General features: G+C 43.2%; 1 protein-coding gene across 3 annotated transcripts in view; it reads left to right on the plus strand.

Annotated features, from left to right (window-relative positions):
- Positions 1–18,659, plus strand: part of SMARCAD1 (SNF2 related chromatin remodeling ATPase with DExD box 1) — an 82,848-nt gene extending 64,189 nt beyond the window's left edge. For all 3 annotated transcript variants that reach the window (XM_085888876.1, XM_085888875.1, XM_085888874.1), the window contains 5 exons: positions 4,403–4,591; positions 8,225–8,343; positions 11,407–11,589; positions 13,233–13,333; positions 17,756–18,659. In XM_085888876.1, coding sequence (XP_085745002.1) covers positions 4,403–4,591; positions 8,225–8,343; positions 11,407–11,589; positions 13,233–13,333; positions 17,756–17,808 — 645 coding nt within the window. In that variant the 3' untranslated portion in view covers positions 17,809–18,659. The remainder of the gene's footprint in view (positions 1–4,402; positions 4,592–8,224; positions 8,344–11,406; positions 11,590–13,232; positions 13,334–17,755) is intronic.
- Positions 18,660–19,999: the final 1,340 nt, after the last annotated feature.

Genomic DNA, 19,999 nt, shown 5'->3' on the forward strand with positions numbered 1-19,999 from the left:
CATTATGTCTCAAAAAGTTGTGGACGAGTTATGACAAAACAAGGTGGATGAGTTGGTGAGGTGACGAGAACAAGCGGATTAGATTTTGGTTTGGTTCAGATCCAGCACATTGGTGGGATACAAAACGTAAACTGTTCAGCCTGGCGGAGGTATGCGTTCTACTGAATGCCATTCGACTTTGTTCTGTTATGCCAAGTGTTGCTCTGTTAGTTTTTTGTTTTTTTTTCATTTAATTTTTAATGCTTTGTAATATTATATATATTGTTACGACCCAGGGTTTGGGGCTCGCCACGAGGGGATACACTTGCGCTTCTCCCAAACGCCCAGTCCTGAAGCTGCCGGCCACAGATAATTTTGAATTCCAATGGCCTGTAGTTCTTACACAGCCGTAGCCACTTGACTTAGACTTCTGGCCTTGTAGGGTTAGACTTCAGTGTTTCCGCGATACCTTTCTTTTGGCATGGCAACCTAATTGGAGGCCATGCCCTCGGCACCACACCTGGTGATCTTCTGCCGAGCAGAACAGATAGGTGCAGCACCGGCTAAAAGAGCAAATAAGGTGGGATACAACTTCCCGTCTAACACTGTGTTGGACCAATTAAGGAAAGGACAACCGAGATAGATTGGAAATAACAACAAACAATTATTTATTACACACACACACACACACACACACACACACACACACACACACACACACACACACACACACACACACACACACACACACACACACACACACACGCACACACGCACGCAATCATTTAAAAGCAAGTATTTATCAGCAAGAGAGCAAAAGGCACATGAGAGCAGATTTAACCATAACATATTTTTTATAGTCTTATTTACACAAAGAACCCATGGCCAACATTCAAACAGGGGAGATTTAAAGAAGACTAGAAAAATAACTTGAAAAGTAAAGTATGGAGTAAAGAGAAGTAGGGTCTTTTCTTTTCTCCTTCATCTCACACAGCCCAACAGCTGCATCAACCCAAATATATTGGAGAATGGGGGAGATGGGCAGTGGAGTGACGATGCAATGGGATGCGCAACCGCATCTCTGAGGTGCCCAGACCCAGTAGGCAAGTCCTCTCTGGCATCCCAGATGTGCCAGCTACAAGCAACTCCATTTCTGCTGGGCCCGTCCAGCAGCTCCCCACAAACCAAATCGTGTTCTGGCCTTTCCACACTGCCCTCCTCCGCACTATGAGCTTTCTGCTGCTCACAGAACAAGCTCTGAGGTCAAGGACAAGCTCTGATGTGACTCTGTCCCCTTCCTCTTCATAATCGCTTTCTCCGTCTTGGCTTGTGCGAGCCTCCTTCTCATTGGTCCACATCCGACATGGTTGGGTCCACAATGATGCTTGTGGGAAATGCTGCGTCATTCTGAGGGAACTTTCGATGCAGCCCCTACCCCTCCCTTCATGCGCCAAAGGCCGCGATGGGAGCCCCCGCTCCGTCTCAAGTGCACAAGCATTCATTATACAGTCTTGCACTGTACCACACCTGTGAGATGTGCTGCACCCCACCATGCACGGGAAAAGTGCTGCACATCGTGCCACGAACATGCATATGAGAATGGACACAGTCCCATGCGGTGAAGGTAATCCGATGGGCCTGAAGGATTAATGACCACAGTAGGCCCAAATGTGCCCAATTAAACGAAGCACGAATGGGGTGAAAATGGAGAGGGATGACTGAACGGCCGTAGGCTGAAGGTAGAACCGATGGGGTGAAGGAGGGATTGTCGAGATGAGGTTTGGTGAAGGGAATTATTGGTGGATTGAGAAAGGCAGATGGGGTAACTGACCAATGGGGTGAAGACAGGAAGATTGAAAGTAGGGGGGGGGACATCACACCGGGGAAATGCAAGCGAACCAACGCATGCCACCGGAACAACCCTTAGACAGTGGGCGAAGTGATATCTACACAGACTAATGAAATAACTAATCATTGGGTCACATACATGGCAATGTAAGTTCTCACCTTGGGGTAAGTTTATAAAACTATATATATACACACACATATGTGTATGTTGTGTCAATGATCTCATGAATAACTGAAAGCTTTTTAACTAATCTGCGTTCAGAAATCACAACTTACCATTGCTCAAGGTCACCAAACTGAAAACCAAATTTGGTGGTGACATGCAGAAAGTGGGGAAAATGTTCCTTATATCTTTATAAAGGTTCAATTTTATGAAAAGAAAAGAGAGATACAGGGAAAGAGGTGAATGTGACGTTTGAAACTGAACAAACCAAACGCCATGGCAGACATATCGGGAGAGTGGGTGGATATACAACTAGTATACAAGGAGAGAAAGAAAGAATCCTATTTCCCGAGATGCCACAGAAACCAGATAGCCTCATGAGGTACAGTGGGGCAGGCGAGCCTTTGAGCAGGCATGGGCCGACAAGGTTCCACAACGACGAGCCGAAGCAACTCTGCTCTTGAAAGAGATGCAAGTGGCACAGATTCAAGCTCACAAGCACGGTGATCCCCAGAAGTCAAGGCTTGTGCATCCGTTCCCCTGCATGGCGTGGATCCCTCTCCTCTTCTTGTGTTCCGCAGCAGTCTGACCCTCCCGGTCTTTGGGACCACCTCCAAGGATTCCATCATTGGTTACCGTGGGCAGCACCTTGCTCTTGCCATCCCACCGCACAGGGTTTACCCATAAAAAGTCTTCTACCCCTTCAGGCATTCCACAGCGCATCTCGCTGCCATGGCCTACACACACACACACACACACACACACACACACACACACACACACACACACACACACACACACACACACACACACACACACACACACACACACACACACACACACACACACACACACACACACACACACACACACGTGCCAACAGTTTGTAATTGTCCAAATCGCTTTGTTTGTGCCATTTTTCACAAACCCTCCACCTGGCCTGCCTTTAAAACTGGTTTTACATTACATAACCTTTCCCTGACTATACTGTCTATAAATTACATATTTTTCCTCAGTGTCATGCTTTATGAGATGACTTACTGTGACATTTTTCCCTGTTTACAATCTGACAGGATAGCCTAGAGGTATGGACATTGGCCTCTCAGCTTTCTCTCCTAAGTTTGAATCTTGGCCCAGCTATAAACTGTCATCCAGGTATTTCACATGTAAGGCGATTCATCCATTGTGTGTTCCATCCATCAAATGGACATTACACTGAGTGCCTTGTCTGCTGACATTAGTTGGTTGACATTAGATATCTCATGGTGTCCTTCATGAAGAGTAGGCGAGCTATCACCGGCACCGTGGCTCAATTAAAAATTATTGCTGTAAACTACTTGGTCGAGTATCAGGCTGTGCCAGCTAGTTCGTTAAAGTCCCCCCCACCCCCCCCCCCAAGGTAGAGGCTTATGGGAGAGCGAGAAGACAGGTTAAAAGGTAACAAACTTGCAGTGAGGGCACATGGGAAACATTGGATACAATCGGCAAGGGAATGAATGAGTAGCAAAAGAGAGCGAGAGAGAGGGTAGTGGATGAAACTCTGAAACTGAAATGAAGTGGGTTAGTTTAGGAATGGATAATGGGGTGGATATAATGTCATTGGAAATAGCATTACAATGCATCTAAGATCTATGTGTGGTGTCATCCATCAAAAGTAGTCTGTTCTAGTTTTAAGCATTAAAATAAAGAAGTTGTCCTTGTTTATTTATTTATTTAATTTGTTCTATACTGTGTTTTTTTAATCACCTGAGTGATTTCGAGTTGTTTTTGTGACTTGGCAAAAATAAAATAAACGTATTGATGGATTGATGATTGAAGTATTGAGAGTGAATCAGCAATCAGAATGAGAGAGTGAATCAGGACTGACGGATACACTTCCAGCTGGAAAAAGTCTGATTTAATGCAATTTAATTCCAGGCTACAAGGCAATAAAAGGTGAACATTTTGAAAGGGGGTGTAGACTTTCTATAGGAACTGTATGTGGGAAAATTACATCCCCAGACCAGGAATCGAACCCAATTCCTCTGGTGAACTATACCAGTGCTCTGTCATCTGGGTGGCCCACGGACTGCACACGCAATTCTCCCAGATATTGATGCCACTCTCTTCCCCCCCCCCACTGCTTCCAGGGCACTCACTGCCAACCATAGGAGCAGCAAGGGCCTGTCCACGAGAGGGTCTTCCCCCCCCCTCCCACCGTGAGGGACAATTCCATGCCCACTATTCTTCACCACAAGGGGCAAAAACTATTTAATTTGTTTTTTTGTGATCGAAGGCTCATGGAGGAGCTTGATGTACGATTGTATCTGTTTGGAGTCCATTGCCCATATTTTCAGCCAAAATGTAAGCCTATTGTATTCCTGCAAAATAATTTTCACCTCTTCTTCACTCCCCACCCCCCCCCCCCTTTAGGAACCAGACTACCAGGAAAACTCACAGGTGGAGATAGAAGAGTCTCTTTCGTTGATGAATGATTTTGAAATCCATTCATTGTGCATGGAGCACCCTGCACTCGTCAAACTGTCTCTACCCCCATCCCAGCTCTTTGATTCGGGCAAATTCCAGTTCCTATACTCTTGCCTACCTGCCCTGCATGGCAAGGTACTTTGTAAACCACGGCTTATCCTTGATCTGTATATACTGTGGGATCGTAAATGTTCATAAATTGGTGTAAGTTTATGGAACAGCCAACGTTAATGTCCCATTAAATGACTATGGTACAATATCCTACCTGTAAAGTTTCAGGATCCTATAACCCCAGCATCTCCTGCATTTAAACTTTCAGCTGAGCTGCACTGTCCTCTTAATTTGTGTTGCATTGAACTAATCACTAATAGATGGTGAAATGCGACACCATACAAATAACAGAGATAGTTCATACAATTTCCGATGTAAATTTGATGTCCTTGGCATTGTTGTGTGCATCAAACCTGACTCTTTAAATGGCATTTCAATTCTTCATTCTCTGAGTTTTGCGAGAGTATAAAACTGCCTTCAATGTGAAATGCGACCAACGTTGCATTCTAAATTCTAAAAGCATTCTGAAACTAAAACAAATTATTGGCCCATTGTGCTATTAATATCAGCAGTTCATAGAAGGAGTTGCTTCATGTGGATGAGTCTCCTGATTGTTATTTGGCTCGGTGCTGCACGTTGTTACTGTATCATTCGTTCATTTGATAAACTCGGAACACGCGCTCCCTACGGGAGCGGCCAGGGGGGGTCGTGCGCTTTCAGTCCTTTTACCTTGGTTGTACATTTTCTCATATGATGATGGGTGAAGGTGAAGCTTTCGACTCAGCTGGGGGGAGGGGGGTGGGTGTTATTATCCTTACCATTATAATTGCCGAGACTCTATTTTGAACAGAAAAAATATCCTCCGAAGATTAAATACTTGATGTCCTGCTTATTCTTCACGTGACATACAGATGGGGAGTGTTAATATGATTATTATTATTATTATGCCATTATCGTTATTCATTTTCTTATTGAAAGCAACCTTGGAAAAACGCGACGATAATGTAAAAGGATGCTGAAGGTGGTGGTATTACCTCTGCTACCGAAGATGGAAGGGGGTTATATTTTCACTCGTGTCTGTCTGTGTGCAGGATATCACAAAAAGTTGTGGACGGATTCAGATGAAATTCGGTGGGCAGGTTGCATGTGTGACTAGGATGAACTGATTAAAAATTCTAGTGTCGGGATCCGGATCTTCACAAAAATATAAAGTGATTCTTCACCATTGAGAGATAGGGCCAAAAACGACAGTCCTGTCTTGCATGATATTTCAAAAAGTTAATGGGCCCGATATGTAGTCGTGGATCAGGCATTACGTGGCGGAGGAATGCGCTCTACCAAGTACCCTTCTCATTACTTTTGTGATTGAAAGCGGCCTTGGGAGAATGCCACTATTAGCTATCTGATCATGGATATACGCCTTAATACGGAATTCCCCCAAAGCGGAAAACCCCCTTGGGGAGAGGGGCAAATGAAGTCACAACAACCTCCATCATGTGAGCCTGAGTGTTCCTGCCAACTTTGTTTGAGATTGAATAAGGAATAACCAAATGTATCTTGATCAAAACTACAGATACCAACTTGTGTAATTTAGAATGATTGTTTGATGCCCTTTGGTGCTCCAGAGGTCATGTTCCAAATTTAAAGTGTCACATGAAGTCCATGACATGTTTAACCTCTTGTATAAGAAAAAGGAGAAAAGAAATGTTTTTCAACCATGGTACCGATTTGTTTTTTTTTGGGGGGGGGGGTTTGGCCCATTTATTTTATTTAATCTTTAATTACCAACGAATTATAAGAAACTTGCAGGGTTACCTGGTGTTGCCCGCTGCTGTTCTGTCGTCATTTTGAAGAAACCAACGTTTGTTTTTTTTTTTTTCTAATTTTTTTTTTTGTGTGGGGGCCTAAAACACTTCCCTACACCCATTAAGGAATAGGGTTGGGATCATTTAATATTAGCTTTCATGGAGCTATAAAGGCTTGGGCACTGCAGGTCGATTTAAAAGGGGGAAAAAAAAATCCAACTTGTTTTTTCAAAATTTTCCAAACATTTTTTTTGCATAAACACTCAATGGCACTGACTGATGAACCTCCAAAAGTTTGACGAAGATCCGTTTGGCCATCTCAGAAAATTGACCACACACACACACACACACACACACACACACACACACACACACACACACACACACACACACACACACACACACACACACACACACACACACACACACACACACACACACACACAAACACCCTGGAAGCTGAAGAGCGCCGATAATTATTGGAGCAACGGGAATAATAAAAAAGGAACCATTCAGAGATCTTCAAAAAGACATCCCTGGGAATATTACTACAAACAAACTGCAGTTGGAAGCCATCTGGGGCTCGGTGACGATCCTCAAAAGAGCACTGGGAGCAAAACTTGGAGAACAAGAAAACAGCGAATTGGTCCATGAATTTGAACAGAAAAAAATATCCTCTGAAGATGAAATACTTGATGTCCTGCTTATTCTTCACGTGACATACAGATGGGGAGTGTTAATTGTGCATGGAGGATATTTCTTACAGGCTAAAAATCCCTTATTGAAACGGATGTGGATACTTCAAGACCTGGGAGGACTCTGTTCCACATTCTGAAACCCGCAAGTGCAGATACACACACACACACACACACACACACACACACACACACACACACACACACACACACACACACACACACACACACACACACACACACACACACACACACACACACACACACACACACACACACACACACACACACCTGTCTTTTCATTCTATATGGAGAAAAACCTGAAATTGCAAATGCTTGCTGTGCTTATTTTCCACATTAATTAATTAGTTCAAACCTCATGGTAACGCCATCGGAGTAGTGTTTACAAACTGGGCCAATACACTGTTTGCTATTGAAGGAAAAGTTGAGCAAAAATTGATTTGGTGGTTTAATGGTTCAATCATCCAGTCGGAGTCTGGGAGGTCGGCGGTTTGAACCCGAACCCGGCCGAGTTGTTGCAAACACTTTAAAGATGGTATGTGTTCCTTCCTTGCTTGATGCTCATCATTTCAAAAAAGATAGAGCACAGGCAAACAACCATAGGTCGGTAACAATCTCACATACTTTGATGGGCCTACTGGCCTTCTCATGCAATGAAGGTCCTTCTAAGGGAACGGTTTGTATTTATTTTAAATGTCCTTAACTTGTGGTGAGACAGCGGCACAAGAAGACATGTTCATGTTCGTACGTCTCACTTGTGCTGTGCGGTTTTGGTGCAGAGATCTCACTGGAGCAGTGAGGTTGCTCATCATATGATGTCTCTTCGTGCTACTTTCAAGCCGTGCTGAGCTCCATTGAATGTAGTACAGTACAGTTATCCGGTTGATTGCTCATCCTTAACCAAATTGATTAGCTGTCAGGTGGTGTGATTACGCTTTGTATAAACTCTTATTATGTTGCATTTAGGGGTTGTTGTTTCGTCCAGGGTTCTTTGTTGTGATAAAATGGCTGCCAATGACTGGTTCAGTTGTTCATGAATAAGCAATGCCCGATATCTTTTGTGGTTTACATTTTTGCCTGAAGATTATTTTTGTGCATCTCTGCCCGACATACTCCATTTCAAGCTCTGCGTGTTTGATACAGTTGCCTGGGTAAATGGATGGCGGCTTATCGTTGTTGCATCTTGCTCTGTGCAGGGAGACCGGGTGGCACTTTTCTCTCAGTTTACTTCAATGCTGAATCTTCTTGCCTGTTTGCTCTCTCATCTACATCTCCGCTTCTTACGCCTCGATGGCAGCACACCCGTTGCTGAAAGGTAATGATTAACACAATGGTCTGCCCACGTGAAAAGCAAAATGCTTTCAAACAGCGTGGGGGTAACCGGGTTGCCCACAAGATAGCTTGGCTGTGCTCAAAGACTACATATACAGCCTTTGAGCTCTTTCGTCTGCTGTTCGATCTGAATTTTGGGTGTATATATATATATATATATATATATATATATATATATATATATATATATATATATATATATATATATATATATATATATCCTAAGAACTGATGGTTTGATGTGCCAAAAGGGTGTGTTGCATCATGGAGCACATCATACACATGAGAAGAAAATACCACTCACTCTCTCTAAAATAAAGGAATAATGGAAGATGGATGTCATTGTGGTACCCTTGTCAAATGCCCTGCTTCAAATTGGTTTCATTAACACCACGGTCTATAATATGTGGGATTATTGAGTTGTGGATATGGCACAGGCATGATGGGCCAAATAGCCATGAATAAAGTACATCCTTTTGCGATGTACTTGGAATTGGAATAACTGCTTAATACATCTTAAACATGGACGTGTTCCTTATGCCTTTTTAGCCTTTATTATACCACTCATTTTGCTCCACAATTACTCTGCATGACTCAAAACATTTAATGGCAGTTTTCCAAGGACACTTGGAGATGGTGGCGTACCTTTTCATGATATTTGTTTATTGAAAAATAGTAAAATTTTGCTTTGTCTTGTATATCTGAGTATCTTTATTGTAGACGTTTATGAATGCCTATTGTATATGGGTTTGAATCCTGGATCCAAGCTTTGCTTAGGCCTAGGTCACATTTTCCATGGCGGCCGTGGGGTCTACAAAATGTACGGGCACTAGCAATTATAAAGCGGCCGCAGTATTTCCACAGTCACACAATGTAGCAGTCACATATGTTTTTAGCAGCGTCTCGTGTAGCGAACGCTGCTCATAGAGAGCTCGGCGTTGTTGTTGTTGTTGTTGTTGTTCTTCTTCTTCTTTTTGTGAAGACAAAACCTTAATTTCTCGGACTCGGCTCTTGTATATACAAGATCCGGATCTCCTTAAATACTGAGCACATGTAAACATCCTCACATAGACGGTGCCTTTTGAGAGCGTCTATCATGAACTTTTAAATATATTCGGACATTTGCTTTAAAGTTTCGAAAAGTTGACGTTACTATTTAAAGATTATTCCATTTATCGTATTGTAATTTCATAAATACATGATATATTTCGTAAATACACGAAATATCATAAATACGTAAATACATTATGACGGGTTTCGCTATTGGCTTAATGAAGGCACGTGACGAAATATCGGAAGTTGTTGTTTTTTTTTGTTTTTTTTTTAATTTCATATTTTTTTTTTTAGCCGATAAAACCTTTAGGTTTTGGACGCTGCTCTTGGACACATTTGTCCTTGTTATTTTTCGGGTAGCCGCACGGCGTATTAATAAATTGTGGCAACCGAAAACATGGGTGTGCCATACGGTCTTTGATTTGATGTCGCACGGTGACCTTCGGGCGTTCCTGCGGCGGCCATATAATTTTGAAGGCAGACGCAAGGTGCCCGCAAGGCGACCGCAGGGGGACCCTAAGCCGAACGTGCGGCCAGACGGACGGTAACGAATGGGTTAATTTTTTTTTTTTTTTTACCAGTTCTTTTGTTTCGGCTTGTCAAATTTCTTCGGCGAACGTAGAAATGAAAAAAGTTATAACTCCGACACACCTCAGTTTCTTTGCGGCCGCCGCACGTTTCTGTCAATTCAGAGGGTGTACAGCCGCCGTATCCTCGCCGTAGAGCCAATGTGACCTAGGCCTTACCAATGCGCTCAGATGGGAATGCCAAACAGGTGAGCCCATGTTTGGCCAGGTGCAATTGTTAAAAAAAAACCTCGTTTGGAAAATGCTGTAACGACTTCCAAAAAGTTTTTATTTTATTTACTCCCTCCTACCCTTCCTCCACCACATTGCCAAAACAGTTAACCAGCTCAAGTGGCATTGGAAATGTCATTGCAATGGATCAGAAGTTGAGTTTTCAGTTCTCTCTACACAAGGGAATACATTTGAGATTGTGCAAAAGTTGCAAAATAATTGCCATGTTCCTTTATTCCTCCTCCATTTCACCTCCACTTCCTTTCAATTTATCGTCAATATTCTGCATGCACACACTCTTTACCTTTGCCTTATCTGCTCCTATTTTTGTCTGCGCACATTGTACATGCATCTGTGTGACAAAAACAGTGAAAAACTGGATTTGATGGAGTTTGACAAAAAAAACTCCTAGCTCAAGTCAAGAAATCATGAAGATTAACTGGATTTGAACTACAATGGCACTCAGTGGAGTGCATACCTCCGCCAGGCTGAAAAGTTTACGTTTTGTGACCCACTGATAGGCCGGATTTGGATCCAGAGCTGAACCAAAATCGATTTTAGTTTGTTATTGTCACCTACCGAACTCATCCATCAAGTTTTGTCATAACCCGTCCACAACGTTTTAAGATATCGTGCATAGATATATCGTTTTTGGCCCGATCTCTCAATGGTGAAAAATCACTTAAAATTCCAGTATCCGCATCTTCACCAAAATCTAATAAATTTGTCCTTGTCACACACCCAACCTGTCCTTGACTTTTGAGATCCTGTTCACAGACACAGACAGACAGATGGGGTGAAAACATGACCTCCATCCACCTTCAGTGGCAAGGTAAACATCCCTAAACGAGTCGTAGACAAGTCTGTCAATAAATGGAAAAAAATAATATTTTAATAATGGCATATTTCACGGAGTAGGAATAAATCTGGATTTGAAAACTCGTTGTTGGTCAAGCATACTCTGACCACATTTTATAACTTGAATTATCTTATTCATTTTGAATAACCCATGCAATCAGTGTGTGCAGCTTTGCCATCGGAGATTATGCAGTAATAACCAATGACTTGCCGCCACAAAGAAAAACAAAAAAAACACAATGACTAATGACAGGGTGTCACTTAAAATGTGTCCTCTTGACACTGATGATTGCAATGTACCCACATTTGTGTTTTAAAGTCAACGTTTTGTGTTTCAGGCAAGAACTATTAGATCAATTCATGGAGGACACTGATATATTTGCCTTCCTGCTATCAACCCGTGCTGGAGGCCTCGGGCTGAATCTCACAGCAGCAAGTACTGTGATCATCCATGACCCAGACCCCAATCCCCACAACGATGAACAGGCTGCTGCCAGAGTCCACAGGCTGGGCCAGACTCGGTTAGAAGCAACAAAGAGATTCTCTTGATCCACATTCTCTTGATTTCTGCATGTCAAAATTAATAGCTACTGGTAACTGGTGACCAACCCAACTTCAGCTTTTATTTTTTTTCCACTTATCTGGAATTTAAATTCCAGATAAGGTATTGTCATTGTGCACCGTCCGTCCGTCTCCTTTTTCGACTACTCCGGCCAAACTGCTGGACCGATCCGTCTGAAATTTGGCATCAACGTTCCTCTCCTGACTGGTAATAGGAATTTCAAAGCTCATTCTGGTCACATGACTTCAAGTAAGTCAAAATGGCCAACTTAGTAAATTTCTTCAAAAATCTTCTCCAGACCCACCAGTCATAATGCTACCAAATTTGGTTACAACATTAGGCCAGGTTAGGGATGTTAAATTGCAGTCACGCCGCTCACGTGACCAGAAGTGTCAAAATGGCGGTTGCACAAATTACTTCCAAAGTCTTCTTCTCTGGACCCACCAGTCAGAATGCTACCAAATTTTGGTCATAAGTTACAGGTCCAGTGGTCCAATTTTTTTAATTCCACTTTGGCATTCTTTCTTTCTTTTTTTGGATGTGGTTCCTGGATCCACCATGATTGAAGCCTTAATTTTCAAGTTAAACATTTCACCCACTTATAGGAGCCAGGGGTGGAGGGTTTTTGTGGTCTTCTTCATTTGTTGGTTGCATACACTACAAGATTACTGTATTAAAATTTGAACCACCCGTGGGAAGGTGTATTACAGTTCAATGAAATATCTTTTAAAACATGATTTTCCCGACTAATATTTGCATATATATCATGCTTCTGAAGTATTCCATTTGTGAAGTAATGAAAACAACTTGTCATGTTCTGATGGCAGGAAGCCAGAGACCATCTGTACCAGATGGAAGCCATCTGTACCAGATGAGAAACTTAATTTTTTTTAGAGTTGAGGCTCGTGGAGGAGCCAGAACATATAACGGATCAGGATGCAACAGAGCAAAGCCGGGGGGGCGGTGGGATACACAACAGCAGGGTTGAGGGACAAAATAGAGAGAGACTTAGAAGATGAGGGATGTGAGGAAAAATAAGGATTATGGGAGGACACAGGGGGTGAACAAGATGGATACAGAAGCAAAGTCTCAGGAAGGAAGAAAAGCAAAGTTGGAAAGGGCTGGGCATGGGGAGACTTAACAGGGGTGGAAAAGGTCATGGTTTTGAATGGTGGATAATCTGAGGTAGTGGTAAAATCTGTCTTGAAAACCTGGAGGGAAGAATGAGGTTGAAGAGAGTTGATGTTGTTCCACCTGTGGGAGAAAAGAGGAATGAATTGGTGGAGGTGAACAGTGATTCTGGATTTAAGTAGCTTCACCAGAAGGGGGTGATGATGGATCATGTGCTCCCTGCTGAAACCGGGAGGGGAGTGGGGGGGGGGGTTGGGTGGACAAAGCACAGAAATAGCAGAGGGTACAAGACCAGAAAAGACTTGGTAGAAGACCGAGCCCACAGCCCTAAGTTGAGCAAGGTGTGAGGCATGGGCACCAGCCCAAAGAGGAGAGCAGTACTCCTTCAAGCCATGGATGAATTTTATGCATAAATGAATGATTTTATGATGCACACAAATGGCACGCAAATCATTTAACTTCTCTCCATAGGCCGGTCAGGGTGCTGCGGCTCATCACCACTGAGACGGTGGAAGAGAACATAGAGACGCATGGGAGACAGAAGCTTAATCTCCAGCAAGAGCTTGACAATGGTAATAACGATGCCTTGCACATTGTCATGTACGTTTCAGCCTTCTCATCCTCTACAGTAACACTGCTCCCTCTAGTTTCATCCAGTTAGCCTTTCCATAGACATTTCTGGGATCATTTGTTGCTTCTGTTTTTGTTTTGTTTTTAACGAATATTTGAGAAGATTTGAAAGTTAAGTTCATGAAACTTGGTCTTTTTATCTGCTTTTTTTTTCATGGTATTCCCCGACTATAATGTCCCATCCATTTGTTTGCATCATTGCCAGATAGAAATGCCAGAATCATGAGGACAAGGTACACAGCCATTTAAGCACATTGGCTTCCACATAATTATCACTATAATTTGATGCCTGGTGTTGGTTTAATGGTTAGGGTGGTGGGCTTTGCATCCTAGGGTCCTGAGTTCAAATCCCGCTCATTAATACCAGGTGCGGTTAACGCGGCCTGTCATCTTTCAAAGGTCGGCAAAATGAGTGCCAGCTTGCTGGTATCCTGTGTCGGAATGGCGACCCGTCCAGGATTGTGTCCTATAGCCAAGGAGATTGCTGAGTCAGCACCAACACCCTGCACAGAGTATGGTCCCAATGGATGGATGGATAATTTGATGCCACCTGGAGGCTGATGGATGGAGTCTGAAGCTGTGAAAACTGTCGTTCTTTAAAAAATGGGAAAGCCACAAGATAACCTTTCAGAGTGGACATCATACAACAGAACTGGATTCGGTGGTAGTAAAGAAGCGACAGTTGTGGAGAGTTCAGGATTGTAAGGCAGTGGTGGGAGAGCATATTACCACCCAACACAAGCCTGTGGTGTTTGTAGTATGGATGAAGAAAAGGAGGGAGGTTAAGAGCAGACGTCAGAAGATTATTAGGTGGGGGAAATGAAGGGGAAACATTGTCATAGAGTACAAGGAGAGGATGGGAGCCAGGAATGAGCAACTTGGTGAAGAAGCAGAAGATTTGGAAGACAAGTGGAATAAGTACGGAGAGGTGTTGTTTTTTATACAATGTCGAGGTTTGTGTAAGAGCTAACACACAGAATGTATAACAAAGGGAGCAGGAGACAAGAGGGGTGGGAGAGGGAAGCACAAAACAGTGGGGAACAGAGACAGGAGATCTGTGCAAGGGAGAGGGATGGGGTGGGGATCAATGAAGGGGTTTAGGGGAATTGCAGAAGTTTTGTGTGGAAGGACGTTGGGAACGGGTGCATCGTCTGGGGATAGAAATCATGTATGGTGGACGGAGGAAGTAGCGAAGGTAGTTGGTGAAAAGGAGATTTGGAAGAGTATGGAGAAGATCAGGGATAGGGGAAGGCAGCCGGATGAAGGGTTGTTGCACCTGTATTGGCAAAAGAAGAAAGCAGCAAGGAGAGCGGTAGATAAGGTGAGGAATTAGATGGAAGAGGAGGGAGGTGTACAACAAGTTGGAAGAGGGTGGTGGGAGGAAGTTCTATAAATTGGCTCATGATAGGGATGTGGATAGTAATGACATGAATGGTTGGAGTGGTGATTAAGGATGGTGGTGGAAGGCTAGTAACAGAGAAGTGGCAGTATTGAAGGTGTGGGAAGGATATTTCAAGGAGATGTTGAACCAGGGATGAAGCAACGGCAAGCTGGACCTACTGTGTTATGTGGAGGGGAAAGTGGAGTTGGTGGATATCTGTGAAGAGGATGAAGAAGGGAAAAGTGCCAGACATTCATGAGGTATGTACAGAGATTATTGCAGCGGGGGAAGTTGGAGTCAGTTGGAATAAGAGGCTTTTGAATATATATATATATATATATATATATATATATATATATATATATATATATATATATATATATATATATATATATATATATATATATATATATATATATATATATATATATATATATATATATATATACATGTATTCAATTGGTTCAATTCTGCAGGATTGAAGGATGGTTAATTGTGCTGATATGGAAGGGGAATGGTGATGTTCAAGATCTGGTGAAGTGCAGGGGCATATAACGCTCCTTCGTCATGCCATGAAGGTGCTGGAGAGGATTCTGGATGGAATGATGAGGAAGAGTGTGGAGATGGAGTTTGGAGAACAGCAGGGGTTTGGGAACGGTAGGGAGATGATGGATGGGGTGTTCATGCTGAGACAGCTGGTAGAGAAGACGTTGGAGTTGCAAAGTGAAATGGCATTAGGATTTGTGAACTTGGAGAAGGCTAAGGACACTGTCCCGAAAGAGATAGTGATTGCAACACTGAGATGGATGGGAGTGCCGGAAGCAAAAGTTAGGTTGGTGGAAGGGATGTACAAAGGAATTAAGGGAAGAGTTTTGTTTGGTCTGAGGATGTCTGAGGAGTTCAGTGTGAACATCGGTTTGAGGCAGGGAAGCGCTCTCACCCCACTCATGTTCATCATGGTGATGGAGGTGGTAGGCAGGAAGGTAAACATGAGTGGTAGTATTGGGAGGATGTTGTATGTAGATTCTCTAGTTGTTGTGGTTGAGAGTATGTGGGAGATGCAGGAAACACTGGGGGAGTGGGAGGAGGCATTTGGGAAGCATACACTGAAGATGAGTATGGAGAAGACTGAGCTGATGTGGGTCGGGCAGCAGAGAAAATAAATTAATATCAGGTTAGAGGGGAAGGAGATCAGACGGGGAAATAGGTTTGAGTATCTGGGAGGAACAGTGACCGAGTATGGTAAGTCCGACGCAGAGGTGCAGAGGAAGATTCAGGTGGGCGAATGTGTGGAGGAGGGTGGAGGGATTAATGGCAGACAGAAAGATATCAAGGAAATTGAAAGGGAAGGTTCTCGTGTGTGTCATGCCAGCCTTCCTTTAGGGTCTGAAAACTAGCACTGACAGAGACAACAACAGGGGCTGCAGGTTTGCGATAACAACTAGGTCAGGAGGATTGTGGGAGTGAAGAGGGTGGATAGAAGGAGGATGGATGAACTGAGGGAGGACATTGGTGTGCAGATGAACTCAACAGATTGGTGAAATGCCAGCTGAGATGGGCTGGACACTTGGTGTGTATGAGGGAAGAGAAAATGGCAAAGAGAGCGGATAGATTGAGGGAGCAAGGTAGGAAGAAAAGAGGTAGACTGTGGTTGAGATTGATTATGTGGGGAGGGATATCAGTCAGGTGGGGTGGTTAAAGAGTGGAGAGATTTGGCAGAGGACAGAGGGAAGTCGAGGAGTGTTGTGGTAAAGGCAGAAGCTTGGTGCCATTGGACCTCATCTATTGTAAAGGGAAGACGAGGAGAATAAGAAGAATGTCTCTGCGACAGTTTCCGGAGGCATTATGTTTTTGGGTTATCCGTCCGTCAGTGATAGGTTTTCGTTAAGTTAAGAATGGCTGAAGGGTTCCAAGTCAAACTTGGTCGAGTTGTGTATAATGATGTGAATATGAACTGCTAAGATTTTGGGGTGAAGAGGTCAAAAGTTAGAGGTTCTGTTCGGTAACAATTCTGTTACCATCCTCACTTGTGAACCAGTGATGGGATTTTGACCAAACTTGGTACAAGTATATATTATGATGCAAAGATGAACTGATTCGATTTCGGCATCAAGAGGTCATGTCAAGTGGATGGCTGGAGGGGTCCAAGTCAAACTTGGTACAAGTATATATCCATCCATTGGGACCAACTCCTCAATGATAAAGCAGGATTTGAACTCGGGACCCTAGGATCCCAAACGTTTAAGCTCCTGAGTGTGAGCCCTTGTTTCCTCACAAATTCATACCAGGTGGGGTTGACTCACCCTATCATCTTTCTGAGGTTGGCAAAATGAGTATTAGTGTACTGGGGTCATAACCATTCAGGGTCACCTGCATCGGAGTGTCGACCCATCCAGGACTGTACTCCTTGCCAATGAAACTGTCTCAGCAGCCATGTGCCTTTACAGCCCGAAAGGAATGGTATTATTATGAATGTGAGCAGAGGCATATCAGTTGAAGTTGCAGTGTTTAATTATGTCCAGTTGTGATTCTTCATCATTGAGAGAGAGGGCCATAAATGATATATAGCACAGTAATTCAAAAGATTGTTGACAGGTTGTTATGACAAAATTTGGTGGAAGAGTTGGGTAGGTGACAAGAACAACCCGATTCGATTTTGGCTCAGGTCTAAATGCAGATCTGGCCCATCAGTGGGATACAAAATATAAACTGTTCGGCTTGGCGGAGGTATGCGCTCTACCGAGTGCCATTCTAGTTATATAATTGTCAAACCACCCAGCACAGAGTGCCAGCCACTGCTTGCTTGTTCCTTGGGGTTTGTAAAGACTGCGCAGTAAAGCACATTTCTTAACGCGTTCATGACTTCCAGGGCTGTGCGACTTCCTTGGTAGGTTTCAGGAGTAATAAGCTTACCTCATCATTTACTTTGTCTTTCCTACTCATCCCTACCTCTGCATTGCTCTTTGTTTTCCCCCTTCTCCAGATGACATTTCCTTGGAAGTCATATCCATGCTGAAACAAACGCTGCAATCTTGACGTCTAACCTCCAGATCCACTGCGTTCTCCTCTGTGAAGATTAAAAAAAAAAACATCTTTGTGCTGTCATTTCCAAAAATGAATGGATGCCAGCCTTAATTTTGTATCTTGTATCCTCTTTCTCCATCTTTTAACCCTTGTGCTTCGCTTTTTCCAAAGTTTTCTTAATTTACACCCCAAATCCCACCCCTTCCCCCTTACATTGTATGATATTTGTAATTGCAAAGCGAATTCATTGGAGCATGAGTTCCAAAATGCTTCACCCACTGTCTTGTAGTTTACACTGACTTTGCTTGAAACGTGCGGTGTAAGTGGACACTTCGGACCAGCGGTTATTATAATAATCATTATTATTATTATTATTTGTTTTGTTTTTTTGTTTTATTTTAGCCTTGCAGTTTCACGTGCTCACGGTGTGAATGCAATGGAATCTTCTTTTCCTTCTCTGACCATTGAGCCCGTTTTGTTGCATTTGTGATGTTTCATTGTGAACTCGAGCAAATTTTCAGTTTGCTTGTGGGTTCATGTTCCACACTACATTCAAATGCAATTCCTTGTCGAGAGATTTTGATTTATCTGTTTCTTATTTCTGCACCCTCCTCCGTCTAGTGAAATCTTGCTGGAAGTGGTTGGTGATGTACCTGGTGTAAATTATTTCGGCCTTTGCTCAATCGTGCTCAGGAATGTTAAAAAAAAGACCATCCTCGTGAGATCTGAGCAAATCGGTCAGTTAAATCCCTTAGTTTCTTTCTAAATCGAGTTACCTTCCAATGTTGTGGATTGACGGTTTGACTGGTCTACGCACTTCTTCCCATCCCTCCTACTTGTGAATAAACTTTTCTTCATTTTCAGGTTGTTGATTTTTTTTCAGCTTTTCTGCATCTCTTTCTTGTGTCGTAGTTTCCCATAACTCCTGTGGCATAATCTTGATTACCCTCTGCAAGCTGCTGATGTTTTCCATCTGCGGTGTAGATATTGCTTCATTCCTGACCATCAGTTTGGTTTCTGTACTGGTTACTCAAATTTCAATATACTATTAGTGTGAGGCCTGAAATCTCAAAGAAGAGGTGACTATCGATTCGCTGCACATCTCAGTGATTTTACAGTCTGGCTTCCGGCACTGTTTGACAAGGTCGCTGCTTCATCCTCGGCTTTAGAACTTCCTCCACTTGCAGTCACGATGTTGCTATCGAGGAATCTGTTCCCCTCCCAACAGAGAGGAGTGCACGAAAGCAGTGTTGTCCACTCTTCCTTCTAGATGATTCCACATGATGATCCACAGTACCCGCATCCCATTGACAGACACGGTGGTATTTTTGTATGCCTCTGTTGACAAAATCGGTAGAAGCTTGTCTTTTAGGTTGTCTGTCCATCCTTCCATCCGTGTGCCTGTGATAGGTTTTCGTTACCGTGATAACTTAAGAACTGCTGAAGGTATTGACGTGGATTTCTACCCTCGAACCGCGTCGTGATCGAAAGGATTCTTTAGATTGTTGAGGGATCTTGACCTCCTCGAGGATTCAACGTCTAGCCGACTCAGTGTTGCATGTATCGGGATAAAATAAACCACAGAAGTCCAGTAATAATCAATGTCCACAAGGAGTTCTTTCTTCTGTACCATTTATTTGCTGTCCCTCAGATCATCCTCCCCTCCCCATATATCCATTCCATTTTATAAGCAGAGAGGGCTTTTGATCGCAAGAACAGAATGCACAGCTTATCAGCCCGGTCACCTTGTACTTGCAGAAAACCCAAGCAATGTCCAAAGTGTCAAAGAAAGACAAGATTATAAGTAGGTGGTAGGCCTTAACAACCAAATAGTAGAACAGTGGAGGAAAAACACAAACACTTTGACCTACTCAGACTGAGGCAAAGGTTTCTTGTCTAGAGAGTAATAATTTCCCCAACACTCCCCCCTTGTTGCCTAAAAAGGCAACACTAGTTAAGTTTAACGATATATATTTTCTCTTCACTTGGAAATACATTCTCTCTTGCGTTTGAGTGTGCCCATTTTCTTGGGTAGTCACATCCCCCCTTTTCCCCATCGTAGAGCTCAGTCCCTTAGCCTTTCCTGTCCCGCAAGCCAGGTGGCTTCATGTGGTTGTACAGCTTCGGACCTGTTTGAGGTTCCGGTAGGCCCCAAGGCCGATAGAAGATAAGGCTACCCGTTGGGCTGCACAGCTGATTTTCG

The sequence above is a fragment of the Eptatretus burgeri genome, chromosome 7 (assembly GCF_056783735.1).
Source record: "Eptatretus burgeri isolate ZD-2024b chromosome 7, Ebu_testis_v1, whole genome shotgun sequence".
In the NCBI taxonomy this organism is placed as follows: domain Eukaryota; kingdom Metazoa; phylum Chordata; class Myxini; order Myxiniformes; family Myxinidae; genus Eptatretus; species Eptatretus burgeri.